Source organism: Prenolepis imparis, unplaced genomic scaffold (genome assembly GCF_030444845.1).
Source record: "Prenolepis imparis isolate NDT839.2.m4 unplaced genomic scaffold, iyPreImpa1.0 SCAF_9, whole genome shotgun sequence".
NCBI lineage: Eukaryota > Metazoa > Arthropoda > Insecta > Hymenoptera > Formicidae > Prenolepis > Prenolepis imparis.
Genome location: NW_028141167.1, coordinates 7,750,349 through 7,776,351, shown reverse-complemented (window position 1 = coordinate 7,776,351; position 26,003 = coordinate 7,750,349). Strand labels below are relative to the sequence as shown.

At 38.4% G+C, this 26,003-nt stretch overlaps 1 protein-coding gene across 1 annotated transcript in view; it reads right to left on the bottom strand.

The window, feature by feature from the left end:
* LOC145940355 (protein Fe65 homolog) overlaps positions 1–26,003 on the bottom strand; it is a 151,191-nt gene that overhangs the window by 95,830 nt on the left and 29,358 nt on the right. Inside the window, exon 3 of the mRNA XM_083045412.1 lies at positions 9,435–9,799. Coding sequence (XP_082901538.1) covers positions 9,435–9,738 — 304 coding nt within the window. The 5' untranslated portion in view covers positions 9,739–9,799. The remainder of the gene's footprint in view (positions 1–9,434; positions 9,800–26,003) is intronic.

Below are 26,003 nucleotides of genomic sequence, written 5' to 3'. Positions count from 1 at the left end.
AGATGAAAATGACACAATCCGATGAAATGCGAGGTCGTATTTAAAATCGTTCAATATTCTGGCATCTTCGCCGAGTCAATTTCATTAAAATTTCGACATCATCTGCTTCGAGTAATTACCGAGGGCTCGTTCTTCGCGGCGCAATGCTACGTCGCCGAGCAAGAAAGAAAAGACTGAAAAGCTGGGGATGCAGGATACAGAAGTAAAAAAAAAAGGTTGCTGCAGGAAGTAGGAAGCGAATATAAATCGACGTGCAGTGCAGCGCTCGTAATTACGTTCGGCGACGACGGCGAATACGACAGCAGTAGCGTCGCTTTTAATTAATGCGACACACTTTTTTCCCCATCGCTGAAAAGTGCCACATCCTCGTAATCCACACCGCGGCTCCCTTCCCAGTCTGCATGAACGCGATGGGGGTTCGTTAAATAAATGGAAGCAAAAAAAATCCGTCGACCCTCGAATGCACTGCCTGCTTGGTTTCGATGCCGTTTCCGCGTTTCTCTCTTCCCATCAGTCGTCTGTATCGCGAATCGCGCGGGCGCACTTCATCCCTTTATTCCGGCTTCGCGCGGCGCAGATTAATGAAATGATTGTTGCCGGAGGGTGCAACGAACGCGTTTAGAGCAGAGTAGTTCACTTTCAGGGCGTCGGCATCTTGGATTGGAATTGAAAGCGATGCATTTGCGAATAAATATCGAATTAAAAAGTCTCTCCAAATATAATTGATATGCCATTATACATTATATTACTTTATATAAACTAAATTTTATCTTTTTTAAGTAGATTAGTTTTTAAAATATTTTTCATCTGTTTTCTTTTACACTGTTGACGAAACAGTACATTCACTGAGAAAATAAGTCAGGACATTAGAGACAGGGGACGCAAAGAGAGAGAGAGTGGTCAATTCTCTGAGTGCGAGGGATGGTCTGTCGTGCCCTCCGGCAATTTCCGTTCTCGAATTGAAATGTTATTACGTTAGCGACACGTTCGGGTATTCCTCGCTCTTCCCTTTTATTTTCTGCCTACCGGCTCTCTCTTGTAAATGTAATTTGAGCGAACAAGCGCATAAAGGAAACAAAAAGGAAACATTAAAAGAGAAAGCGAGAGAGGAGAGAGAGAAAGTAATATCTACAATTTTAATTAATTATCCTCAACAAAATTTTAGAAGAAAAGAAAAACTAAATAATTAAGAGAAATAAATTAAGTAATATAATTTGCTTTAAATGCTAATATATGTTTCATAAACAAATTTTACTTAACAAAAAAGTGTAGAAACTTCAAATGAAATAAAGATAAAAAAAAAACAGAGAACAGGTGCAAAAAGAGCTTGACATGATCTGCAATCTAATTTGCTTTCAAGGAAGAGGAAAACAGGGAAAACGGAGCGAAACGTCGAGTCATTAATCCCGACATGCAGTACTTGCGAAGCGGATTCCGCGTGGGGAAACGACAGTGCTATGGAATCGAATTAAACCCTGGATAAACGATTTCCAGTGAGCATATCCCGGTCTGCGAATCACCGAAGATTCGTTTGAGATTTCCCGGCGCGACATGGGTCACGTGCAATCGAAAAAAAAAGAACTCAACGGGCCGTTCGCCGCAATGTAATTTATGTATGCACTTTTGTGCGAAGCTCGCGTTTCCGTAATTCACGTGGGAAATTTCGACGAATCATTCGCGAAACGACTTCGTTTCTAATTTAATTGCCGATTCAATGTGAATAATACATTTTATATAGATTAAGATTTAAATTATTTTATTACTTCATTTATTACACCTCGATTATTTTATTACTTCCTTGATTTGTCAGGGAAAAAGTATTTGAGAACGTTACGTGCATTTCCATAATGCGATTGTATGTGAAACAATTGTTTAAAATTGTAAGTTTAATAATTTAATTAAACTGCACTTAAATTAGTTGGAAAAAACTGGAATGCGCCGCTAGGAATGCTAATAAAAAAGTGATGAAGATTACGTCGTCTAAGACACGAATTTTGCAACAATTTGCTTTGGATTACGCAGGTACAGTCGTAAAGTTGCGTTTACGAGTTCAACGATCTCGCATTCCAACGCGTTTCTCCAGCAGCCGCGAGAACCTTCCTTCGCCGAAAATCTCGGAATTTAATTTCCATAATCATTGCTCGAATAATCACTTAGCTCTACGATCCACAATTTGCGGTATATAGACACCCTTTCTTTTAATTCTCTGTACTTTATTTCCTCTCTCAATTCTTCAACATTCAACGAGACCATCTTGGACGTCGCAACGGCTCGAATCTCACACACCCAGAAGATGGAAAGAAATAAGAAAAAAGTCTAAGACGCGCGGCAACCTGGGTGTCTTGAAAACAGGAACATTCCGGTGGTTTAATGCCGACAGTGTCGTCCATCCCCCGTGCAAGGAAATGGACCGACGTAGCCTACCTCTGTCACCCTTCTTTATTTTCTTTTCACTAACACGAGACGGAGAGAGAGAGAGTGAGAGTGAGAAGAGAGGAAAGAAAGCGAAAGAAGGAGAAACGAGTTGAAGCGAGTAAAAGATAACCATTCCGGATAGCGAATTTTTTCTCCCGGTGAAAAGAGGGCAGGGAGTAAAAGACGATGCTACAGGTGCGGAGAGAGGGAGATCTCGTGACTTTTATTGCAACGGACCGTGTTAATCCCGAGCAACCATAAATTCATCCAGTGGGAATTGCTTCTTAACCACCGAAATCGCGCTAAATTCCTGCTGTCGAAGTCTTAACTAACGTATGTGATCTTTCTTTATTATCGAAGAAGAGATTTCTCGTATATTGGATTTGTAGTTATCATTAAGTAGTTATATCATCGAGCATTGTAATTATCATCGAATCTTATATCGCATAAAATTTCGGGTAATAATAATTTATTCATAATAGAATATCGCAAAGAATGACGTTCTATTTATATGCAATATGAATTATTTTTGAAATTAGATCGGATATGTATTATGTACTACGAGCGACTAATTATCCGGTAAAATTATTTCGTTTTTGAGACAAGGGCAAAGAAGAAGGAAAATAATTTGCCATGGCAATTCGGAGGATTGCAATGAGAGGTCGACAGAAAACCGAAAGGAAAAAGCAAACTTTTAATCAGCCGGTCTCCCCATTATCCCCCCAGCAAGCATTCCGATTCTTCGAGGTTTCAGCCCTCTCTCCCCTATGCCATCCCCGTTTCGCTGCCAGCATGGGGTGGTACATCCGCCAAATTACATCGTCGCTAATCCCTTCCGGTGGCATTAATTAGCTCTCCCGATTCCTACCGCCATCGATCCTGAGCGACAACTCGGTAATTCGATTCTCTCGCTCATGCGATTTGCAACTTGAGAGTTACATTAATATGCGCGATATTCGAAACCGTCCGGATCAAAGAGCTGTATTAATAGGCACATCGAAGGTTTGGCGTCTATCCATAGACTACGGAATGGATCGCGTTGATAAAATCACGTACGACCAGATCGCCTGAATTCTACTATCTTAATAGCATCCAATTCGATTCCGAGCTCGTTCTTCTTTTATCATAATTTTAATTGCATTTAAGAAAATTGTATCCGACAGTTTTAATTTAACTAGAGTTAATAGATTTCTTTAACAACCTCATTAAAGCCGTTTGAAATTTATGTGTTATGGGGCTTTCGAAAAAAATTTAAATATAATGTGACGATTTCACGGAATTTTTGTAGAGAAACCTCGGGGCAAAATTGTTGTGGGGAAAAAGTGCAGTTTCTTCGTTCGCGTGCATTGCAAGCCCACCTGCGCTCCTACACGACGCAATTTGCATGACCGTCCCTGTTTTGAAGCCCGCCGGTGATTTTCGCCATTTCATAGCTTTCATGCAACCGCGAAAATTCAACCTATATTTCCCGCTGTTCTGTTACACGATCGCCGAAAGGAATAAAAATTATTTTTATTCCTTTTAAATAAATACTGATTAAATTAAATATTTTTTAGGTTATTTCTAATACATTTTTAATACCACAAAAAATAGATCTTTTCTACAGTTATTTCGGGGGAAAAAATTTTAATTTAAAATTTAATTATTGAAATATTTAATCCTTAAGATTAGAGAAAAAATCATTTAATGATAGCTATTTCAAGTTTTCATAGCAAGTGAAAAAGCGTATAAACTAAAAAGAGCCATTATATGCTACTAACTAAAAGGTAAAGATAAAACAAAGCATAATGAACGAACGCTATTTAAGTACTGCGGCAGAAACGGGAATCGATAAAAACTCAAGCAAACGAAATTTCTTGTTTCAAGTGCTTGGCGAACAGTGAGGACGGGAGTGACGAAGAATTAGCTGCAAATCGAAAACGGCGACGGAAACACGTGTCCCAAAGCAGGAAGCGAGATCTTTCCTTTGAATGCGCTTAATTGCAAGAACAGTTTCGTTTCCAGATGGCAGGTCAGACAGTCTGACGAGAAGCACAAAAATGATTAACGACAAAAGAGGAGACCTCATTGGATCTCCGGAAACGGACTGGAGGGCGCCATGAGAAAAAAGAGGCTGAATCTTGAATCCGACGAAACGGCTAGAAGCCGGTAATTACCCGATAAAATTCTTCCGCGCGACTAAGAAAGAAAGGTTCGCCCCCGTTGTACTCGTTATTCCTAAACGATTCGTTTGTTCTTATAGTGACCATAAATCAAATTCTCATCATCCATTCGACTTCACTTTCAGCTACGGTCTAACAATGACTTGTTATACACAATTTTTTATCTCAATTTATATTTTTCTAAAATTGCAAATTTTTCAATTAATATCTAATTTATTTCTAATATCTAATTTACGTTTCAATTCTGTAATATTTGCTGTATCCGATATGTATAAATAATCATATCCAGAGTAAGCAGCAAGCAGTTTCTATCACGCAAAATGCGTTTAAAGCGCCCTTGACAACGGGTTTTCAATCGCGCGACACTCGTCATTATAGTCGCGATTAACGCGAAATAATAGCGTCAGCGAATAGCGCGCGATCAATAACGAAAAATTATTTAGCGCGCCGGGGCAAACTGGGTCATTGATTCGCTTTGCGTTAGTTGCCGGGTAAGTACCCGGTAACCAAATTTAACTTCGACGAGCTTCGTAATAAACGGATAAGTAAATACATTTAGCCGCGCTGCCATAGTAACGCATAAATTCGTGATCCTGTCGAATGCGCCGATAGCGATTCTTCGTGTAATCGATTATCCCCGTTTATCGCATAATCGAATTATTCTTTCCGATGCGTTTGAAATACATGTATTTCAAGAAACGATCGCGCGAGATAAATTATTTGTCGCGCCAGCAAAATGGCTCTCTCGTGCAAAGCGACGAAACGTTTCTTGTAAACAGCGTAAATCATGTGAAAAAAGGCTGAATATACAAAGATGGATGTTATCATCGGTGCGAGCTTCGCATAAGAACGTGAAAATTATAGCGTAGCGTCGAGATATAGTGAATCTCAGGAGTGAATGAACACCGCGATTCCGAGTGGGCGGTCGGTCTGGCGCAAACAAATAGAAAATAATACCGGACAGCATTGTTCTCGTTTCGCCTCTACTATTCCCTTTGATCCACTCGACGTTCGTGTCCCGCTATTGCAGGATCATCCGCTCTATTGTCGAGTTTTGTCTTCATCTCTCTCGCCTTCCTCATTTTCCTTCGCGACCCATTCTCTATCCTAGTAGTAGTCGCCCATTTTTTACCGCCCCGCCTCGAACGGCATACGTATTCCCATTTATTAGTCGGGGTTAAAAAGAGAGATGCAGAGAAAAAGGCAGTCGTGACAGATTGCTACGTTTATTCTGAGAGGAGAGACGACGGCCCTCTGCATTATTTATCGCGTTTGCTTATTATATTCGCTATTCCGCCACGAGCTGATTATTAACGCGAAGAAAATTTATATAAGAATTTGAATGCAATCTATCGAGAAAAAAAAATAGATAAATGCAAATAAATATATAAAGATTATCGGTGAAATCACTAATATTTCGCACAAAGCTGTCCAATACGCTTAATTTTAATTCCATAAAAAAAATTGCAGTCTGTAATGCAAAAATATTTTATATTATCGATTTCAGCTTACACCTGTCATTCTTTATATTTCGCGACATCGTTATTTGATTCGATAAAATATATTTCTATCAATCGATTCTTTCTTTTCTTTTTTCCTTTCTCTCTCTTTCTTTCTCTATTACAATTTGTCCCTTCCTGCATATCGTCTATATTTTATCATCCCTTGAGCAGAAACGGTGAGGGCCGATCAGGCCGCGACAGATTGAAACGTTTATTCGAAAGGGTGAATGCGTAACTGCACAGCATGCCGGCAGTTGTGATTCATCACACGCGTGCCGATGAAATATACTTTCTCGGCGAGCAAATGAATACGAAAACTAATTTTCGATGGCTATCCTGGTGATTCGACCTCGTTTTTTAATTTTCCACGCGCTCCGTCACCGCCGCCGCGACGTAATCGTGAAATATGATTATTCCGTCTCGCGCAGATTATTTTTAACGCTCGACCCCCTGCCCCCTCCTTCTCTCATTCTCCCATTTGTATATGTAGTCGTTGAAAATCAACGAACGATCGATCGGTATAGAATCGAGTCAGGCAGAAGCGATTCAATCACGCCGACTTTCGAGCAGCGATATCGTGCAATCCGGCGAGTTGATTGAAATATCCGGCGCGCTCATTTTTTCCACGACGAGATTTTCATCGGCCGCGGATTGTTTCCGCAATTTTCCACGTGTTTCCTGGAAACACTCGTGAATATCCCGTTTTTATGATCCAACAAACTTTTCGCACGCAACGCGTATTGCTCAGAGTTAATCTGATTGAACAACGTAATATACTTCTCTCTATGTCAATTTGTTTTATTTTTTTTAGCTTTTTTTTGCTTACGATGTTTCTCTCTCGCGTAATATACATTTACTATCCATTTAGATTAATTATATTAGTTAATAAAAGGAGAAATTTGTATCTGTTATCAGGATATAATTTGAATATCCCATTCTACTAGCCTTTATCAAATTTAAAAGCCTGGATATCGAACGGAACAAAGTTTGCAGCTGTAACGGAGAACGGTACAATGATCGACGTGGGTCTCGCTTTCGTGAGTCCGTGAATTCAATAGAATTTCCCCAAAACTCTCAGCCAGATCTGGCAGCTTTCCGAAGTACTGCCGACAAAGTTCAACCACTTTGCCGCCAGACGACAAGCGATCGCACCGGTTTTGCCCGCGATAATAGACTTTTAAACTGTCGATATACTGCATTGATATACGAAAAGGAATGGCACCAATACTCAGTTAAACATGCGTGTCAAGATCTGTGTAACGTGTTTCTATATAGACTAATTTTGTCGTAATTTACAGCGGAACGTGCAAATTTAGCAAAATTTAGGTCCGCAGTTTAGGTTTAGCAGTCGTAAGAATATTTATAAATTAGATTAAGATTTATTCTTTGTAACTAAACTTTTTATAATTTTTGTTTTTCCTCTCTTTTTCTTCGACTTTTAAATATATATATTTCATTTTTAACGTACACTAGTGTAAAAAGGTCAGTTATAAAGAACAAACTTATATCTGTAACTGTATTAGAAAATCGTCACGTTTCGAAATAATTTAATCTTTCACAAGATTTGTTTTCATAAATTCCAGAATTTCTCTTAATAGATAATTAATATACGATATTTCTCATTAAAATTATTGGAAATAGGAGAAACATTAAATTAATGCAAGTCATATTTAATTATTTGTTAACCGTTGAATGATCAAACGCGATTATTAATATAATTGAAAGAGATATGTAATGCGAACAAGTGTAAATATAAAATATAAAAAATAATTACTTGATATATGTATAAAAAATTGACCTATATATGTGGAACGATACTCTATTTTTCTGGGCGATCGTTATGAAAAAATCGAGCCGTGGAGCGATTTATTAAGATCCTCTATGGTCTCTCCCGAGCAGAAGCTGGAAGACGAAACGAGGAAAATTGACCGGGAAAGGAGCTAAGAGGAAGGATCGTAAGATGCGATTCGTCCTGGAAAACCTTAACGTTCTGCGGAGGGTCTCTCTGTCTCGTTCTCTTTTTCTGTTTTCTTTTTCTCTCGGAGAACAAGGTATCACAAGCGCGGAATATTTCCCGAGAGCGGTGAAAATAAATCTCGCAACGTCATATCCATAAACATACTTTTACAAATCTTGCCGAGAATAAAAAGGGAGAATTTTATAAGAATCGCGATGCTTTGCGTGAGTCGAGCGAATTTCCGAGATGTAAAGAATACTGCGGTATATAATAATTTCTCATTTACGATTTTCCCCTATTAATGTTGTCTTACGTTAAATTTCATCATTCGATATACATAGAATTACTGGTGCAGTTCGCAAATTACTGGCAGCTGTTATTTCCCACCCCAATATTCACCTCTTGCTCTTCTGTAACGATCGCGAATAATGATTTTATAACTTAGAAGATTTTATAATTTACTCGGAAATTGATATATGATTTAAGCTCGTATATTGAAGAAGATTGTTTATCAAACGTTAACTTACAAGCTGAATTTAAACTAGCGGGAGTCGATTGTGTAATTTCGCAATGCATATCTCCTATTCTCCAAGTTTTCCGAGAAATTGTTATCGCGACATAAATTCATCGTTATATATCTGTGTATATGTGTGAGATATCTCGCAAATGAAAATGTAAATTTGCTAAAATATTTAAAGCTATTTTTGAAAAAGTATATTAAAAGTAAAAATCTGGTGTAATTAAATCCACATTGATATCACATTTCTCACTAAAAATTTATTTTACTGAAAAAATATTTATTTCTTCTCCCGAAATATTATATTTTGTAAATCGGATCGTATATACGCAGATCGCACGTCATGAAAAGTGAGGGATATTATCAGGTATATGTATAGCCGAAGAGAACATATTTACTCGCGGACGTAATCGCACAGACTCCGTGCCGTTCACTTCTGCCAACGCACGGCTACTTTCGCGATGTCGTCACGACCGCGTGTATTGCCCATTAATGTGAACTACGGCCCGACCATTATGTTGGAATGCACGCTTTCGAAATAAAAGACAACGGATCGCGTCGTGTACACCCACGACACGCGTCAGCCGCATTATATGTGCGACCTCCGATCCTTTTAGTCGACCAGACCTTCGATTCGGATAAAAATGCGATGGGCGTGTTCGCTTGTTCTCAATCGTGTTACAATTTCGACATCCCGGACGTTGAAACGTATCAAATGATTCGTTAACAGCTGTTACGACAGAACAGCTTCGGTTCAGCACACGACGCTTAGTTATTTTATTTTCGCCGATCCTATCTTATTAAATTATCCTATCAATTTGATCACATCACGCATTTAGGCCTCTCTTGAGGTCAAAGAAAATTAAATATATAGCACTCACCCAAGAAGATCTCTTCTATGTCGTCGGCGTGGAGATCAAGGTCGAGCTCGGGCGCTCCGTTGTTGCCAGTCGGAGCCTGATGGCTCCTCTTTGCCAAATCCATCAACTCCAGAAGATCGTCTCGCAGCTCGAGGCGGCCCGCGGCCAGAAGCTCGGCCAGCAGGGTCAGATAGGGTGAGGTCAATAGGCGTGGACTGGTAGCACGCAGGCAACCGGGTAACCAGAGTCCTGGGAGACTGTAGGGAACCACCGGTACCGCTCCGGCACTGACGAAGCCACCGTTCAGGAGTTCGCCGCACAACATAGATGCCGCGATGACCTCAGCTCCTCCCTCGTGACCTTGGTGCCGCCTCGATGTCGACTATCTGCAAACCGCGCAGCGGCTTCGATTAATACAAGTGGGGATGGAACGTTTTCGAGGATCGGGGAATTAATTGCGAAACTTGTGGCGAGGTTTTCAAAGGTTAACGGAGTAAGAAATAGGACGGGACGCCAGTGCGAGAGTGTTCGTGACTTTTCACGGTGAAAACGTCGGTGGACTGAGCTTTATGAGAGTTGAGCGAGAGTTTTTCATCTAAGGAAGCAAGTCACCGGTTATATTTAACTAAGTGAGTTAAGATTGCTACAGCAAGGATAATTATGCAGCAGAAGATTAAAAAGATTTCAAAATATCATCGTAAAATTCTAAAAGAATAATTAACTGATATTAATACATAAATATATTAATAATAAAATGTTACTTTCATCATTTTAAGTACTAAATAATTCGAAGCTTTTTTGTGTTTTTCATGTTGACGTAAATCTGCTCACGTTAATTAATATCTTTTTAGAAAATAAAACTTCGCAAAATACGATATATATCATAGTCGATATATAAAATTATAAAATGCAACTTTGTACGTAGGACGCATTTTTCTTCTATTCTACCGTGAACTTTGCAGAGATCGTGCAAAGTGTTTCATTATTACATTTATTTATTCTGACGTAAATCTTCACATCTATGACGCACAGTCAAGAAAATAACTCTAAATGTTTGCATGTCAAAGTCAGTTTCTCTTGGAGAAAAATTTATGTGCATGTACAGAATACGTAGATATATATATATTCCGGTTTTGTATATACGGGATTTGAAAAGTTCCATTGGCAGTACGGACTTTATGGAGTTAAACTTTGTTATGCAGAATGCATATCCCCCCACGTCGTTCCGCTCCGTGAATATTATAGGACACCCGTTTTGTTAATACGCGCGCATCCCAGCACAGGATTTCGCGCTGTCGAAGTTGTCGCGAAGTGACATTAAATATACAATTTCGTGAACGAACACCAGATCCAGAAGAACGAGACGCAAAGATATAATAATCCCGGAGTACAAAATTTCAAGTTTGATCGCCATAACAAAGGAATCGTGCAGAAGATAATACCAAACGCAAAACAACCGGAGAATAATACGACCTCTCTCAGACGGGCAAATGCGCACAATTATCGCGAGATATACGCAAATTAATCCCACCCACACGAGCAGGCCAACTTCCAATGAAATACGAACCGAATAGAGTAACGAGAAGGCGGTGCCGTCGAGATAACGGGTGTTCAAAAGCGAAGGCTTCTAAACAATCTAACTGACAGAGCGATTCGATTTGATAGACTTGTGTTTATCTAAAATGAGCTAACTTTACCGATTCAATTATGCTACAGTAGATTTAATTTTTTAAATCTATTTATTATTCAGAGTAGTTATCTTTAATCTTTCTTATACGTCATTTACTTGTGTGAATACTTATCACAAATATATAAAAAGAAAATTCAATATTATAAATAAACACAGAATAAAAAGCAGTCGTTTTCAAATTGTTTTCTATCAATACACATTGCTTGCACGTTACTAATCTCTAATAAAATTCAGAAAAAATATTCTTAATTATTACCCGATGTATCTTCTCAGCAATACACTCAGCATTCAAGCAGTTAAATTCACGCACCATTTTCTCATGCATATAGTAGACAAGGAATTCGTGATAGACGACGTGAAGAAAAGTGTCACACAAATCGCGGAATTTTTTGAGAATGTTCTTATTGTTAGAGAGGATACGCGGACACATTTGGTCGTGGACACCGACAATGCGGCACTGAAACGGCGCAAATGGAGTGTGACAGACGGAAAACCGGAAGTGATCCAATGGAAGGAGGCATTCCCCTGGAGCCGACCATCACTCGACGCGATGCATCGAGTGATCTCACGGCGACAACGCTGTGATAAGCACCCTATGCGCCCGGCAGTGATAAATGGGAGATGAGAATTGACAGCTTTTAGGGGATCACCCAGCAAATAAATTTGACTTTATTTCTATGCGTCATAAATTAAAAAATTTTAACAATTAAGCATTAAAAGAAAAACGATTTAAAAAATTAAGATATAGCACTTATAATTGACTGTTATAACTTTGATTTATTTATTTAATATGTTATAAATAAAAAAAGAATATTTAAGAAAAAAGAGAAAGAAAGACACAATTTAAACTATTTTTTTAATTATGTATAAAAGCTCTTCTTTTAAAGTTAAAATTTAATACAATTTTAATTTTTATTAATGGAATATGATCTGACAATCTGATAAAAAAAATATATATACAGGGTGTCCGGTGGTTCGCGTTTCACCTGTCGTGAACAGATTCCTGGGATCATTGGAGACAATTTTTCCTCAGCGAAAATGTCGAGGCACCAATAATTTTCGAGTAATAAGCGATTGAAAATAAAGGGTTTTTCACAAACTAAGCCTTGTGGAAATAAAATATTAACAAAATCACATTCTTCAGTTAATTTCAGATAGAGTTTACTTTAATAGAATTTTAATTTAAGACTTAGTTACAAAGATACATGATGACAAAAATTGGGAACATGCAAAAAATGATGACCTCCCTCGACATTTTCGCTGAGGAAAAATCGTCTCCAAATGATCCTAGGAATCTACCTACGACAGGTGAAACGCGAACCACCGGACACCCTGTATATACAATCAATTGTGAAATATTTCAAACAAATTTTCGTCAATAAGAACATGCTTCGAAACAATGGAAGAACTATGTTATATGTCAAGGAAGATCGACAATGCATCAGAGATACATTCCTGGGTGTACCCAGACACATATTTCCTTGCTAACAATGAGTATGACGTATCAGAGGTAAGACACGTACAGCGAAAACATCTCGCTCGTTAATCCGATCGCCTACGCACGAATTCCCATCGCACGAGATTACATTTCATGCGGCTTGAGATTATGTCGCGAGAAATTCCCACCAAACTTTGGCGTCCCTGAAATTCTGGATCGGAATTCGCGGCATCGTGCAGCGGCGTATATAGCGATACGGGGAACGACGCTGTTATCCCTCGCGGAAAATCGAAGATCATGCGAGCACAACGGACGGTAAACACGACGAAATTATCACGGCGAAATCCTTCCAGAGTATTTGTTAGAGCAAGCGGCATAACACTCTCTCTGGCTTATGAGGTCGCGGGGATTCCGCGTGTGTCATCGCCGTCGTAGAAATTACTTAGGGGAGAGCAGACATGTGTAATGTCATTTGTATAGCGCATGACTGGAATTTGCTCGCGATATTACACCGTAATTCAGAGTTCTTCCCGGCGATGACGAACGCTATCATTCGTATCATTTGCGACTCTCTTTCTTTGCACATGAGAAAAAAAATAACGACCTAATAATGGTGAGCGAAACTTACGGTTTTATACAGAACATAAATAAAAAGGTTCAACGAAAACATATATTTCCAAGCATATTTCGAAAAATATATGTACATTTCTGTCTAAAAAAAATCTTTGAGGAAGATCAAAATGCAAAATACGCGTTAGCTACGCACGTGCACGCAATATCACGTTGGAAAAATCGCGTGGATTATCGTAAGAGAGAAAAGCCCATTTCTCCCGCTTTTCAGATCGCATCCTTGTGTCATGGAAAATGCTCGTAGTCAGAATGGCATCGCACGAAATCGAAGCTGCATAATTTTCTGGTTCACAGATTGAACGATCGATCTGAATTGCATCAAATGCATCGCAAATAGAAACGAATAACATTGCATTTCTATGATTTAACAGAGCGATTAAGATAGATATTCAGGACATGTCAATTTTCACATTGTTATCTATAACCTTCATTTTTTTTTTTAAATCGACATTGGAGTCTATTATACGAAAATTGATCTAACATCATTACATGATTTATACTAGTCCCAGTTTCGATTTTAATCAATGATTTATCAAGTCATATATTTAAAAATTCGATGACACATATATTACATATAATTTCCTACTAAATATTTGTTAATAATTGTATGATATATTGTATATAATAAATTTCGATTCAATTTATTTGTTGATATTTGCGAAATATATATGTGTATATATACATACACGCACATATATGCACACGTTTCCCACAATATAATCGTAAAATCCGAAAGTTTCAATTATCGATATTAAATACTGTTTCGATTTCGGTCTGATAACATGTATCAAATTGGTTAGCGCGGCAAACGCAAATATTAGCAATACATTTCCGTTTGTCAATACGTCGTGATATTTGCGCGTATTGCAACATCGAAATGGAAACGCATTTAAACGCGACGTATGATTACAATTAACGTTCGTTTTTTGTTCATTCCACGCTCTTATTTTTTTGTCATATGTCATTGCTGTTTTATGCAGGTTTATTCCATACAATCACGGAAATAGACAATGTTGATTTAATTTATGTAAATATCTGTGCAAAAATCTAAAAGATATCATATTATTATAATTGCCAAACACATAAAAATTTGCAAAAGACATACACAAATAACCCCAAAAAATTGAATTTTATGAAATTTTTAATCGCGATTGTGACACAAATGATAAAAATTGTCTCACGTACATTGAAATTAATCCGATATTTTTAATGAGCGCGTATATGATATAAACAAATTCGTATCTGTGCGCGCGAAGCGAAAGCTCTAATTATTATCATAGATAAAGACCAGGGTGTGTGTCTGGCTAGGTTAAAACTCTTCCCCTCGTTACTCGCACGCGATTTGCACGAACCGAATTCGCGCGAGCAATTCGCGCGGAATTGCGCTATTACTAAGCGGAATGAATCACGACCGACCGGGAATATCGCGATACCGGTACTGGCAACTTTCCGCAGAAAAGAGACGGGGAGCAGTGGGAAGAAGGCATCGACCAGGGACGGCAGACGTACGGGCGCCGCGGTAGTCATCCTCGTTATCGTAGTCCATACCCTCTCGCTTGTACCGAAACTGGAACAACCTCTCTACCCTCCTGCCGGAATGCTCGCGCGAAACGTACGACCGCTCGGCACGAGATATCCGTTCCGCCTCGCCATATGGCCATTCATAAAGCGGCCTTAAACACCGGTCTTAACCACCACGCGGAAAACGGGCCGTGATTTATGGGTCTTGCCGCGGAGGTCCCCGCTAAAAATTTTACGCGGAATTCGAAGAACTATTCCGCGACCGCGAACCATCTCGCTGCGGTCGCCGCGGATTAACCGCGGTTCTATATTATTTCAAAGTGCGGTTTCACGTCCATTCTTTGACGCCGCGGGATGCTTGTAAAGGATGAGAAACTGAGTTTTCGAATGTAATAAATTTTAACTGACGATGTGAATTGTTTTACTCCTTAAAAATATTTTCTTCGGAATACACACATGCACACGCACACACACTTGAAACTTCTGTGAGAAGGATTAAAAGTGCGATCACGTAAAACTAACGAAAAGTTAAATGTAAGTTACAGTGAACAGCGCTTCCGCTAATACTTAAGTAGTGACGCGAATTTTCACGAGTTTAATCTTCACGACGCTATTTATCTTATAGTCCGATGTTTGTGAGTTAAAGTAATTATTCTCTTCATGATATAAAGCATTTATTAAGATAATACCAAAAGTTGTGCTCTAAAGCAAATAAATAAAGAAGAAATAAAAGCTTGATACATTTTATTAAAAAAAAAATAAAAATTGATAATTGATCTGTTAAGTTTTCATCCGCGGATTTATGCATTTTTGCATAATAAGTGCATTTCGCGCGGGCGGTCTCGTCGATTTCTGCGACACTCGCGCGATTAAGACCGGAAAGAAGTCGCACACACGACGCAGCAGCATGAGCTTAACTGTAAAGAGTCCTCGAGCACGTACACGCGAATCCTGGAGAATCGTTTCCATCCTCGACGTCTGGGTAAACATCGTCGCCTCATCGTTACCGGTCGCAATCTCGATCGTAAGTATACTCGTGAAAATCTGAGAGAGGAACTCGATATCACCTGGCTTTGGAGAATCGCGAACACCACGGAGAAGGCTTATAAACGGTAAACTTAAGTCAGATAGATCGCGCGCGATATCGCCCTTCGAGCCTTACAATAACCCGACGCGAGTTTCACGATGAATTCCATTTGGATCTTCCTTGGTGCTTCGATAGTACGAAGGGACGAGCGCGATGATAATCAAGATGAAATTGTCGGGAACGGGACTCGGAAGTACAAAGGGCGCTTTGATGGTACTCTCGAATAGCGGACAAAGAGAAATATTCGATGACCGTCGAACAATTAATTAAAGCAATTGGAATTTCATTTAATGAGCGTTTTATTTATAAATGCGTGCTGATGATTTTTAATCAATTTACTTTTCATAGTGTGGAATCGTTTTTCATAGAGATTAAAAAAATATCGACAATTGTTGAGAGATAAATTTAATTGAATAGATATTTATTCAGCCTATTTTATAAAGAATTTTATTCAATAAATAACTACAGTAAAATTAAATTTAATAAAAGTGCAAGAAAGATTAAATACATAAATTTTTAAAAAACTGGAATTTATATTTAATTAATAGTTTTTAAAATCTGCCGGATAAAAAATTCAATGATGACATTTAAGTTTTGTAATCATTGTAATCTTTTTTTTTTTTCATGAACAAATTTTTTCATCGCGCATATATCGGTATATAAATTAAATCCGAAATGAATAAATGAGATGACATTTTGCATCGATACTTATAAATCGTATTCACTCATCACTTCTCTGATAAATTAACAAAAATTACATCACACCCATCGAAGTATATATAAAGTATATTACGGTATATTATGTGGGCTATAGAGAGATTTAACAGAAGGTTAATTATTCAGAATGTTGTTGCATGTTTATTTTTTCAACCATTCGTCGTATATGTGGCTTAAAATTTTAATTACGTTTTTATCGTTGCTATGACGGATTAATTCACTCTGCCCACGCATTTATGAATTATTGCTAAAGCAACAATTATTACATATTAATTTAGCGCTGCACTGTTCACTATTCAACATTTAACAACTTTACTACTCGTTAATTAATTTTAATGTTTAATCTCATTTTATAAAAATGTGCTTTGAGATCATGGTTTTATCCGAGTTACCAAATTATAATTTTAATGTAATAATAAAAATAATAATGTGAGAGAGAGACAGAAATATACGACGTTACTCAAGGAAGCGAACGGGACATGCCGTCGGAGATCTTGGGAACGAATTTTTCACTCTAGAGCTCCCCTTGCTGCTTGATTACATTAGGGGCGGAAACGACCTCCCTTTTCAACCTGCTGCGAACCGACGGAATCTTCTGAATCGAAGTCGGCTCTCTGCCGACAAGAATCTCGTCATTAAGAATTTTGATTTGAATGCAAATGGCTACTTGCCCCTATCCCGCCCGCGCAGAAGATCCCACCCATGTTTTGGCGAATGTCTTCGGAGAAAATGAACAGGCTCTCTGTGTCTCAGATAAAACATTCCGGAATGCACCCGAGATCGACGTAAAATGCGCATGGCACTCTCGCTCGTTCGCTTTAAAAGGGATTACTTTTTTTGTTTAGCGTGTACTTTACGAGCGCGATCGCGCGAATCGATTCCATTCGCCCCTTACCGAAGACGCGTCGTATAAAATAAAAGAATTCCGTAATATTTCTCTTCTCTTTCGAGTGACGCAAAAGCGCTATTGACAATCTGCATATGTATGTGTATGTACACGTGTCGTATCATGTGTGTATACATATGTGTATACATATGTGTATATCATCTTATCGATTCTTTATTATCTCGCCTGGAAAATTTTGCCAGGCCTTTGAGACGCAGTTTTCGCTATTCTTTATTTTTCTTCCACTTTTTCCGAGTAATAATTTCTTATTATTAATTGCTCTTCGCGATTTTCTATAATCTAACAATTTTTATTATCTACATTTTCGCAATTTGAGTAATTTGTCGTAGGGGGACGTTTTTTCTATCACAGTTTAAATCCCGTTGTACGACTGGGTGTCGTTAAAGTTTTAACCAAGAATAGCCGTGGTACACACGAGCGTCCTAAGTTAAAATGGAGCTCGTCGTGTGCATCACACCGCGGCTCAAGTAAGGCGAGACGTAATTTACTGGTTTCTGCTTGTTACACCGACCGCACGTCGACGTGTCGCCGGGCGTTTGCTCGTAAAGCCGACAAACTCAACGTAATTTTATCCCGTCTCTAGATACGCCTCTACATGTACTATACAACTCCGCGTATACCCGGTCCTTCGCCCGTGCCCTTCGCCCTTCGGCCAAATGAGATTTTGCTCGACGCAGACGACGCAGGTTCCGCAGGACACGCAACGGCCGCGCTCTACAGGATCAGGACACAACAGTTTATGTAATCTGACACGGTGATCTTGTCGTGGTTAACCTTTATCCGCACAAGCGAAGTCTCGAGGATATTCATTTTCTCATGGACAGAAGGGAAACTACTGCTTTCATCTCACTCCCTCTCTCCCTCTCCCTCTTTCCCTTTTCTCGGGGGTTTCCGTTATCTTAAAATTCAATTAAATTCGTTTCGAGAAATTTATATATTATTAATTTATCTATTAAAGATAATTATTAATAATTATTTCTTCTATAAAAGATAACTGATTAAGTTGGTATCGCGATAAGTGACTTATTTTAAAATGTTCTAGTCTATACATTATAGAGTTGACAGCAGCGCATAATTAATATCTTTCTTCTACAATAATGACTTTGTGAAATTGTCAAAGTATATAAAAGAAGGCTCACACAAAGTTGATTTCGTAATTATAAAAAAATCGATAGATAATCAATATACGTGCGCGATCACTCTGCTTGACAATATCGAATTCTCCACAGAAATATGAAATTAATAATATAAACAATAATATCTCTGATGTGTATATGCGAGTATCGGCTATCAACGAATCGCAGATTATATGAAAATGGCTTTTGATACCGCAATAGCTCGGCAATCGGATTTGCGAGTGAGTCGAGGTTATCCCTCGAAAGGAGAATTTACATGAGGATTTACATGGTTTGCTAGAGACGATTGGAAAGAGAAAGAAGGGGGAAAGGGACGATTGTGAAGGCAGTAGCTGGTGCCCAATATAAATTCAAATGTATTTGATGCATCATCGAACTACGCTTCTATAAAACCTTGCCGTTCCATTTCGTGCAAATTTCTGTTTCCATGTAAATTCCATTTTTTTTTTAACGAAACAGTTGCTATATTGCTCTAAAAAAATGCTGACCGAAATATATAGGTGTTACCTTAATAATTTCGAGTATAATAATTTCGACTATAATTTAAGAGACAATTTTATCACCGTAAATGTTGATTCTTATTTCAAATGTCAATGATCATTATACAAGATAAAGTTCTTTATATTTTTAATACCTTTTTCTTTGTAAGTTTTCTTAATATTCTTTTTAAGTGTTCTCATATAAGTGTTATATATTAATTCACCCCTCTGTTTTTCTTTATAATACCATAATTTGCACATTTTTGTTACACTGTTTATACGCGCATCAGCATATCAATCGATATTTCAGTCGCAAATTCTGTCTCGATCTTTCCGTTGCAGGAAGTTCATATATCGTGTCGGGAATGCGAATTCAAGCTCAGGTGAGGAGGTTCGAAGCGAAGTGAACCCAACCAGGGGACAAGGCAGCAGGTTGATTGATCGCGTGTCAGGTTCCAGCCAACCTGGCGCCAGTCCAGTGGTGCCCAACTCGTTGCCACGCGGAAATTCTCGCGATCTATTAACGGAGACTAAAATCGCGTTTTTTTTACCGGGATAAAATCAAGTCGGCAATGCGAAGCTACGCATGATGACGAATGTGTAAAAAAAAGTATTTCCGTCTTTTACACGCATGCAGCGTTACGCAGTCTATTGTGAACACACACACAACACACAATGTATAGGAAATATACAATATAAACCATGAACAAAAAAATTACGTCAAAAAGAAAAATAAATAAAAAATACTGTTTATAAAAAAGAAACCCACAAAAAAATGTGATAAATTTTGTTTTCATTTATAACGTAGAGAAAGACTTGTCTTTAGAAATGCAATAAACGAGTTATTTGAACTTAAAAGTACATACAAGATTGCTCTATGGCTTGAATGTCGTAAAATAAGATTACGCCAACAGAAGTGACTTTACAGTAATAAAAGGACTTCTTTTTTTTTAATATTGAAAGAAATAATTTCGAAGTTTTAGTTTCAACAGAATTTTCACAGCATAATTACTCAGATACGACATGGTTATAAAACGTTATATTACCTGTTATATTTGAAATTTATTGATACAATCTTCGTTTCTCTCAAACTATAATAACATCAGTGTATATTTAAGGAAGATCGCGTTAACAAAATAACGGTTACTTATCCTTATATCTATTATGCATTATTGTTATGCTATCGGAGCATAAAACGTAATCACGTGAACCATCCCAGAAATTACCGTCTTTATTATAAAGAGGAGAACGACGACGAACAACGTACCCTTATACCTATGCGGTGGAGTCTATCTTGGATAATTAGAACGTAATTACGATGAAATAACGTAGTTACGAGGAACGATAGAAGATATTCCGAATATCGCTTTCCCTTTATCACACACATACACACACATACATGTAGTACATAGAGAGCAAAGAATAAAAAAAAATAACTGTGAAAAAAACTCGGTCAGGGTAAACAGTAACGAAGCGCCGCGCGCGCGGCGAACCGTTTTAATTCGCGAACAGAAAATACACGTTTCCACGACGCGACGATCGATAGGGAGTTACTTCGCGTACGCTCGACCGGAGAGTGAATTAGACTCGTATGAATTTCAAGGAACGCGAGAGAGAAAGAGGGAGAAACAGAGAGCGAGAAAGCGATGAATTTAAGCTCCGAATCCTACGAGAAAGCCACCCCCTCACGGAAACGAATCACGGCTCTGCGCGCCTCCAACCTTGTAACCTGTCCGTCACTTTAAACCCCCATCCCTTCCTCGACCCTCTGTGCCGGCCCTCTCGCCGCGCCAAGTCCCTTTATTTGATCGACGAGTGACGTTATCGCGGGTAATATCGGACGGCGAGAAAGAGAGAGATATAGATGGATAGATAGAGAAAGAGAGATGACTCTCTCCGGTACTTCCGATCCGTCGGCTCACTCCATCAAACATTCATGCTGTCGGCCGCAAACTCGCGCAGTCGACCGACTACCACCAAACCCTGTGAAAACCCACCCCGATAAAATGCAGTCCATCCCGACACCTTTTGTGCATCCCCCGGTGCCATCGTAACGCTTCGCACCTATCGCCGTTCATATAACCGAGATTAAACCTTCGTTTCCGCCGCATCGCATTTTCTTTGAGCCTCCCACGAATTCGCTCGATCGTAATTGACCTCGCTCTCCTCCCTCCTCTTCTCCCTTTCCGTCTGCGAGCACGTCGTATTTTTAAAATTTTATTTTCAGCTGTTGTGTTCTTTCGCAACACATATTGTAACCATAAACAATGAGAACCATTATCGTAGCGTATCAAAAAAATTGCTTTAAACGAGAATCTAAACGAGTCTTTACACGTGCGCTGCTGCTCATCACTTGTCGTTCGAAAATCGCTTTATTCGCAGGGGCGCCTTCCGAGGGGTTGCGTTATTTTAGGATAGGATCGATCTTCGAGCCCGCGTCGCGATTATGCGCCTCGTGTTTTTGCAACGACCGGTAATAGACCGCGGGCGGAAGCGACGATGCGGACGATTGCTTCGTTAATTGAACGATCCCGAGGTGCGCCATCACGTTTATTCTCGGGCTTGGAGATTTTTAATGGACGGAACAGTAATCCGACGAGAGAATAGGGAGGGGAAGGAGCGAATAATTTGACGGCGGGAGTGATGAGAATCGCAAATCGGAAATCTAATAAAAAGCGAATAATGAATTACGCGTTATCTAAATCGTGTTAAATAAGATGCCTTTGTCAGGATGAGTCATTCCTTCCGAAATTGACGTAAATGAGATTTTTGCGATCTTATTGAGACTTATCGAGAAATATAAATTGAAAATACTCGTCTATAGTAGCAAACGCAACTTTGAGCTTCGCAAATTCAAGTAGTTAATAAATACAGTATGGAACTTCGATATTAGCTTCGACGCGGGTTTATAAGTGTTAATTAAATCGCGACATATAATAAATGACGATAAGTTAATGATGTGGAAGTTGTGTTAATGCGGAATGTTGGAAACTTGCCACCTTGCGCAACAATCAAGGTAATCTCGTGGGGATCGCAGATGAAAAGCGCAAAGGGGGATAGGGAAAAGGATGGACATGGACCGAGAAAGAGAGGCGTTGAAGAGGAAGAGTTTGGACATAAGGAGAGGAGAACGGACTCTAGAGCACTTCGTCACACTCCGGAGAAGACAGAGAGGACACGGCGGCTTGTTTTAGTTTACGGTTCTCAAAACGAGAACGTGGAGGAAACTCAGGTACCCGTATGTCCCACGTGGCTAAGAGGTTTCCCCAAAATTGTCGGAGAATTCGGGCGGGTTCGCCGCCAGGATGACACCCGCGAGAGTTCCGATGAAAGATACTCTCGCTCGACTCTTGTCGTCCGCCATTCTGATGCCCGCATCAAAATTTGAATTTTCGTTAGAATTATCATACGTCAAGGATAGAGACCGTTCCATCTCGACTAACGAGGTTGTGTATCTTTGAGAACATTCAGGAAAAATATAGGGGATAAAGGATTACTAATTTAGAAAAAATAATATCCGATCATATTTCAATAGAAAAAGTCGAAATTGCTTAAAGTCCTGCAAATCATAATTAAATAAGAGGAGAGAAAATGTATGTTTCAAAATTATATTGCTAATACATGCATAATCTGTGATTAGTGGTTTACGAGAAGCCACTAGGGTGAATAATTCGGAATTGAATTTATTAATTATGTAGTCAATCGATCGAAATTAGATTTAATTGCTCATAGTCCATCTAGCTCATTATATATTAATGCATCAGTTGTCTCATTAGAGCTACGAATAAATATAGTGTAATACATTGAACATGCGACAGATTGATACATTTACATATGACAACAATTGTTCGTGTTTGCACTCTATATTTAGTGATAAATATAGTCATATAATTTTCATTGAATAATGCTATATGTGGCGCGTAAATCAAAATCAAAACAAATCTAATAATCTTGTACAAATTGCAAGAGAGATGCCTATTCGTATTTCTTAATTTTAAAATAGTATTTTATCGTCCATTTTACTACAGACTAGCAACATTATTTCCTGGATTATTTCATTCTACCTATTTTCGTGAATGTGGCTGTCAGTCTATTAAGCTAACATCTTTATCCTAACAACGATAATTAGACCAACCCATCAAGTGCAAAGATGCTTTTGCAGAAATGGCCGTGATGATGCTTACTCCCGCATAAAAGCTCGCTGCCGACTGTAATAATCGCGCCCGCCTGCAAATCCGTCGCGGACAGTTTTATAATCCGCCGCTTTTACACCCTCGCTTTATTAATACGGCGGCAGTAACGAGGTTAATCCACGGCGCGCGACAACGCGAAAGCGCCGAATTCGCCGGTTGTATTGTTCGCGAAGTTTAAAAAATTCTACTGTCTCGGGCGAAAAGTGCCATTCTCTTATACACTTTCTATTCTAACAAAGATATACAATGTCGTTTTCTCCAAAATGTGTTTTTTTTTAAGTCGTTACGAACTTTTAACTGAACCGCGTATAACTTCAAATAATGTACATTTTTATAACTGGAATTGATTTTCTGCTTTGAATGAAAATTGTGTTCTATATCCTTTTCTCTATAAAATTCTCACAATTTATTTTACGATTTATTAATGTTATTTTCCAACGTAAATAAAATTTATTTTTACTATATCTACGAGTGCAATAATTATTTTGTAGAATCATTGCTATTTTTCTTAAAAAAATTTTCATCAATATTAAATTGTTTTCTAAAAAATTATATTTTATGGTATTCTATAATTCTTTTAAGTTTTTTTAAACTTTATACTTTAAATCATAAACAAGCAAGAGATAACCGCGCTCTATCTTCGCTCTCTTAAAAGATTCGCAAAGACCACAAAGAGAAATCGAGCGCTCTAATAGAATCTCGAGTCACGTTTTTTTTTATATTTTGTGGCACAAGAAGTTTGGCTCGATTTTTTAAAGTGAGAAAATAAATTTAAAAGAGATTTAAGGGGAAAAGCAGAGTTGGCAGAGTTGGCAGAGAGTTTGCTTTCGCTTTGACATTTTAATGCGACTCGCGACTCTTCGAAAAATTCATCGAGCGTTTTAATCGATATCATGGCTTCTTCCTCGTCTACCAGTAATTACATGAAAAGCACGAATCGGTTCTCCAATAACTTCGCAGAAAGAAACGCGATCGCGGAAATTAATTTCTTATTACTGAACTCTTTCGTTTCGTCGTACCGATTCATTATATCGGTCAATGACTAATAAATATAAAGCAAACTTCCTCATTTTAACTTTAAGATGTAAAAGTCGAGAAAATTCTAAATATTTATTTTTGTTAAATTGCCTTCCAATAAAAGATTAAATTAATAATTTTAAACTGTATTTTTTCTGGATTGTACCTAAATTAAATTTCTTGCAATTTTTTAAAATTTTAATCTTTTTATCGAGAGATATTTATGTATACGACGATATTAATTCTCCACGTAAAGTGATCAGGGTCTTAGCGTTTCTCTTCCGCTTTTCTGGCTAGTTTGCCAGCGGTTGACCATAAATTTACGCTCGAGGAAAACGGTGAACAGTTTGTCCCGCCGCGAAACAGACACGAATGACGCCAAAGAATACGGCGCGCTTTGAGCTTCTAATCCGCCGGGGAAATTGAAGAAATGTGCGCGGAGGAAAGAGTCACAGGAGGAATAAAAAGAACAAGGGAATTCTAGAACAAAGACCAAGCGAGATCGCGACAAGCGGAGGGATTTGACACACCGAATGAAAAATACGCGCGATAAGACGAGTGACAGTGAACGAGCGGAAAAGCATTTGGCGCGGAAAAATCACGCGAAACGTCATTCCGGTATGTCGAAAAGATTAGATTTTGACCAAGCTTATGATCTTTTGTGATATGATTTATGACTGTAAACAAATGCGTAATATATTTCTTTTATATTTTAATTGAGTATCTGCAAATTTCTCTCTCTCTTTCTCTATATATCGACGGATTATCAGTGTTGCTTAATACGTTAATTTAATCTTTCAACTACCACTCAGAGGCCTTCTACGCACGTGTGACACGACCGCACCGCGACCGCATCTGTCATTGCGATCATTACGGGATCGTTGGCACGTCGTCGCCACGCGACGGAAGACGTCGGGCACTGCAGGTATTCCGTCCCGGGAATGCAAATGGCCCCGCCGCGGATAATATGCAGATTAATCCGACCAGCCCTCAGCCGGCCGAAAACTCCTAACTATTCTCATTTCCGCGTGGAGAGAGTGTGCCGAACTGTTGGCCGCAATCCCGGCTCGGTTCTTACGACAATTGGCTCGTACGCGGATGAGAGGATTGGATTTTAAAATTTTTATCCCGAGAAAAAAAAAACTTTTGCCGAGAAATGACTCTTCAACAAGCTCTTTCCTGGATCTTTTATTTTACGTTTAATTATCAAGATATTCATTGACAAGTTGAGACAAAAATTATTTGCTAAGGAAAGTCGATTGGAATTTAACATAAAAAAATATACGATTAAAAAGTTTTTTGAACAAATTCTGTTGCATTTTATATATAGAGGATTTAAAATATTCATTTAATATTAGGTGTGTAATATCAGGCTTATCAAATTCGATTTTCGTCACTTTCGAAATAAACACCTAGTTTAAGGGATACGGCGTTTGTCGACAGAATTACTATCGTGGGAATTACTTTGCGAAATTTTCGCAAATCGTCCTGGGACGTAGGCAGAAATCTGATTTCCAAGTTTTGCAGGAAGCTTGGGAATTGTTTGGGAACTTAAATTGGGGTTGGCGTTATTACCAAGATGGATTAAGAGATGCTTGATAAACGTCAGGTTAAGCATCATGATGCATAATAATCTTCATCATAAAAATCGTATTCTATCATATTAATCTTTAAAAGGAAAACTTCGTAAAAAAATACGAAAGAAGAAAATTACTTTATATTATTGAAGCATAATAAAAAAAAGTATGCGATAGAAATCATACTTTTATCTATTG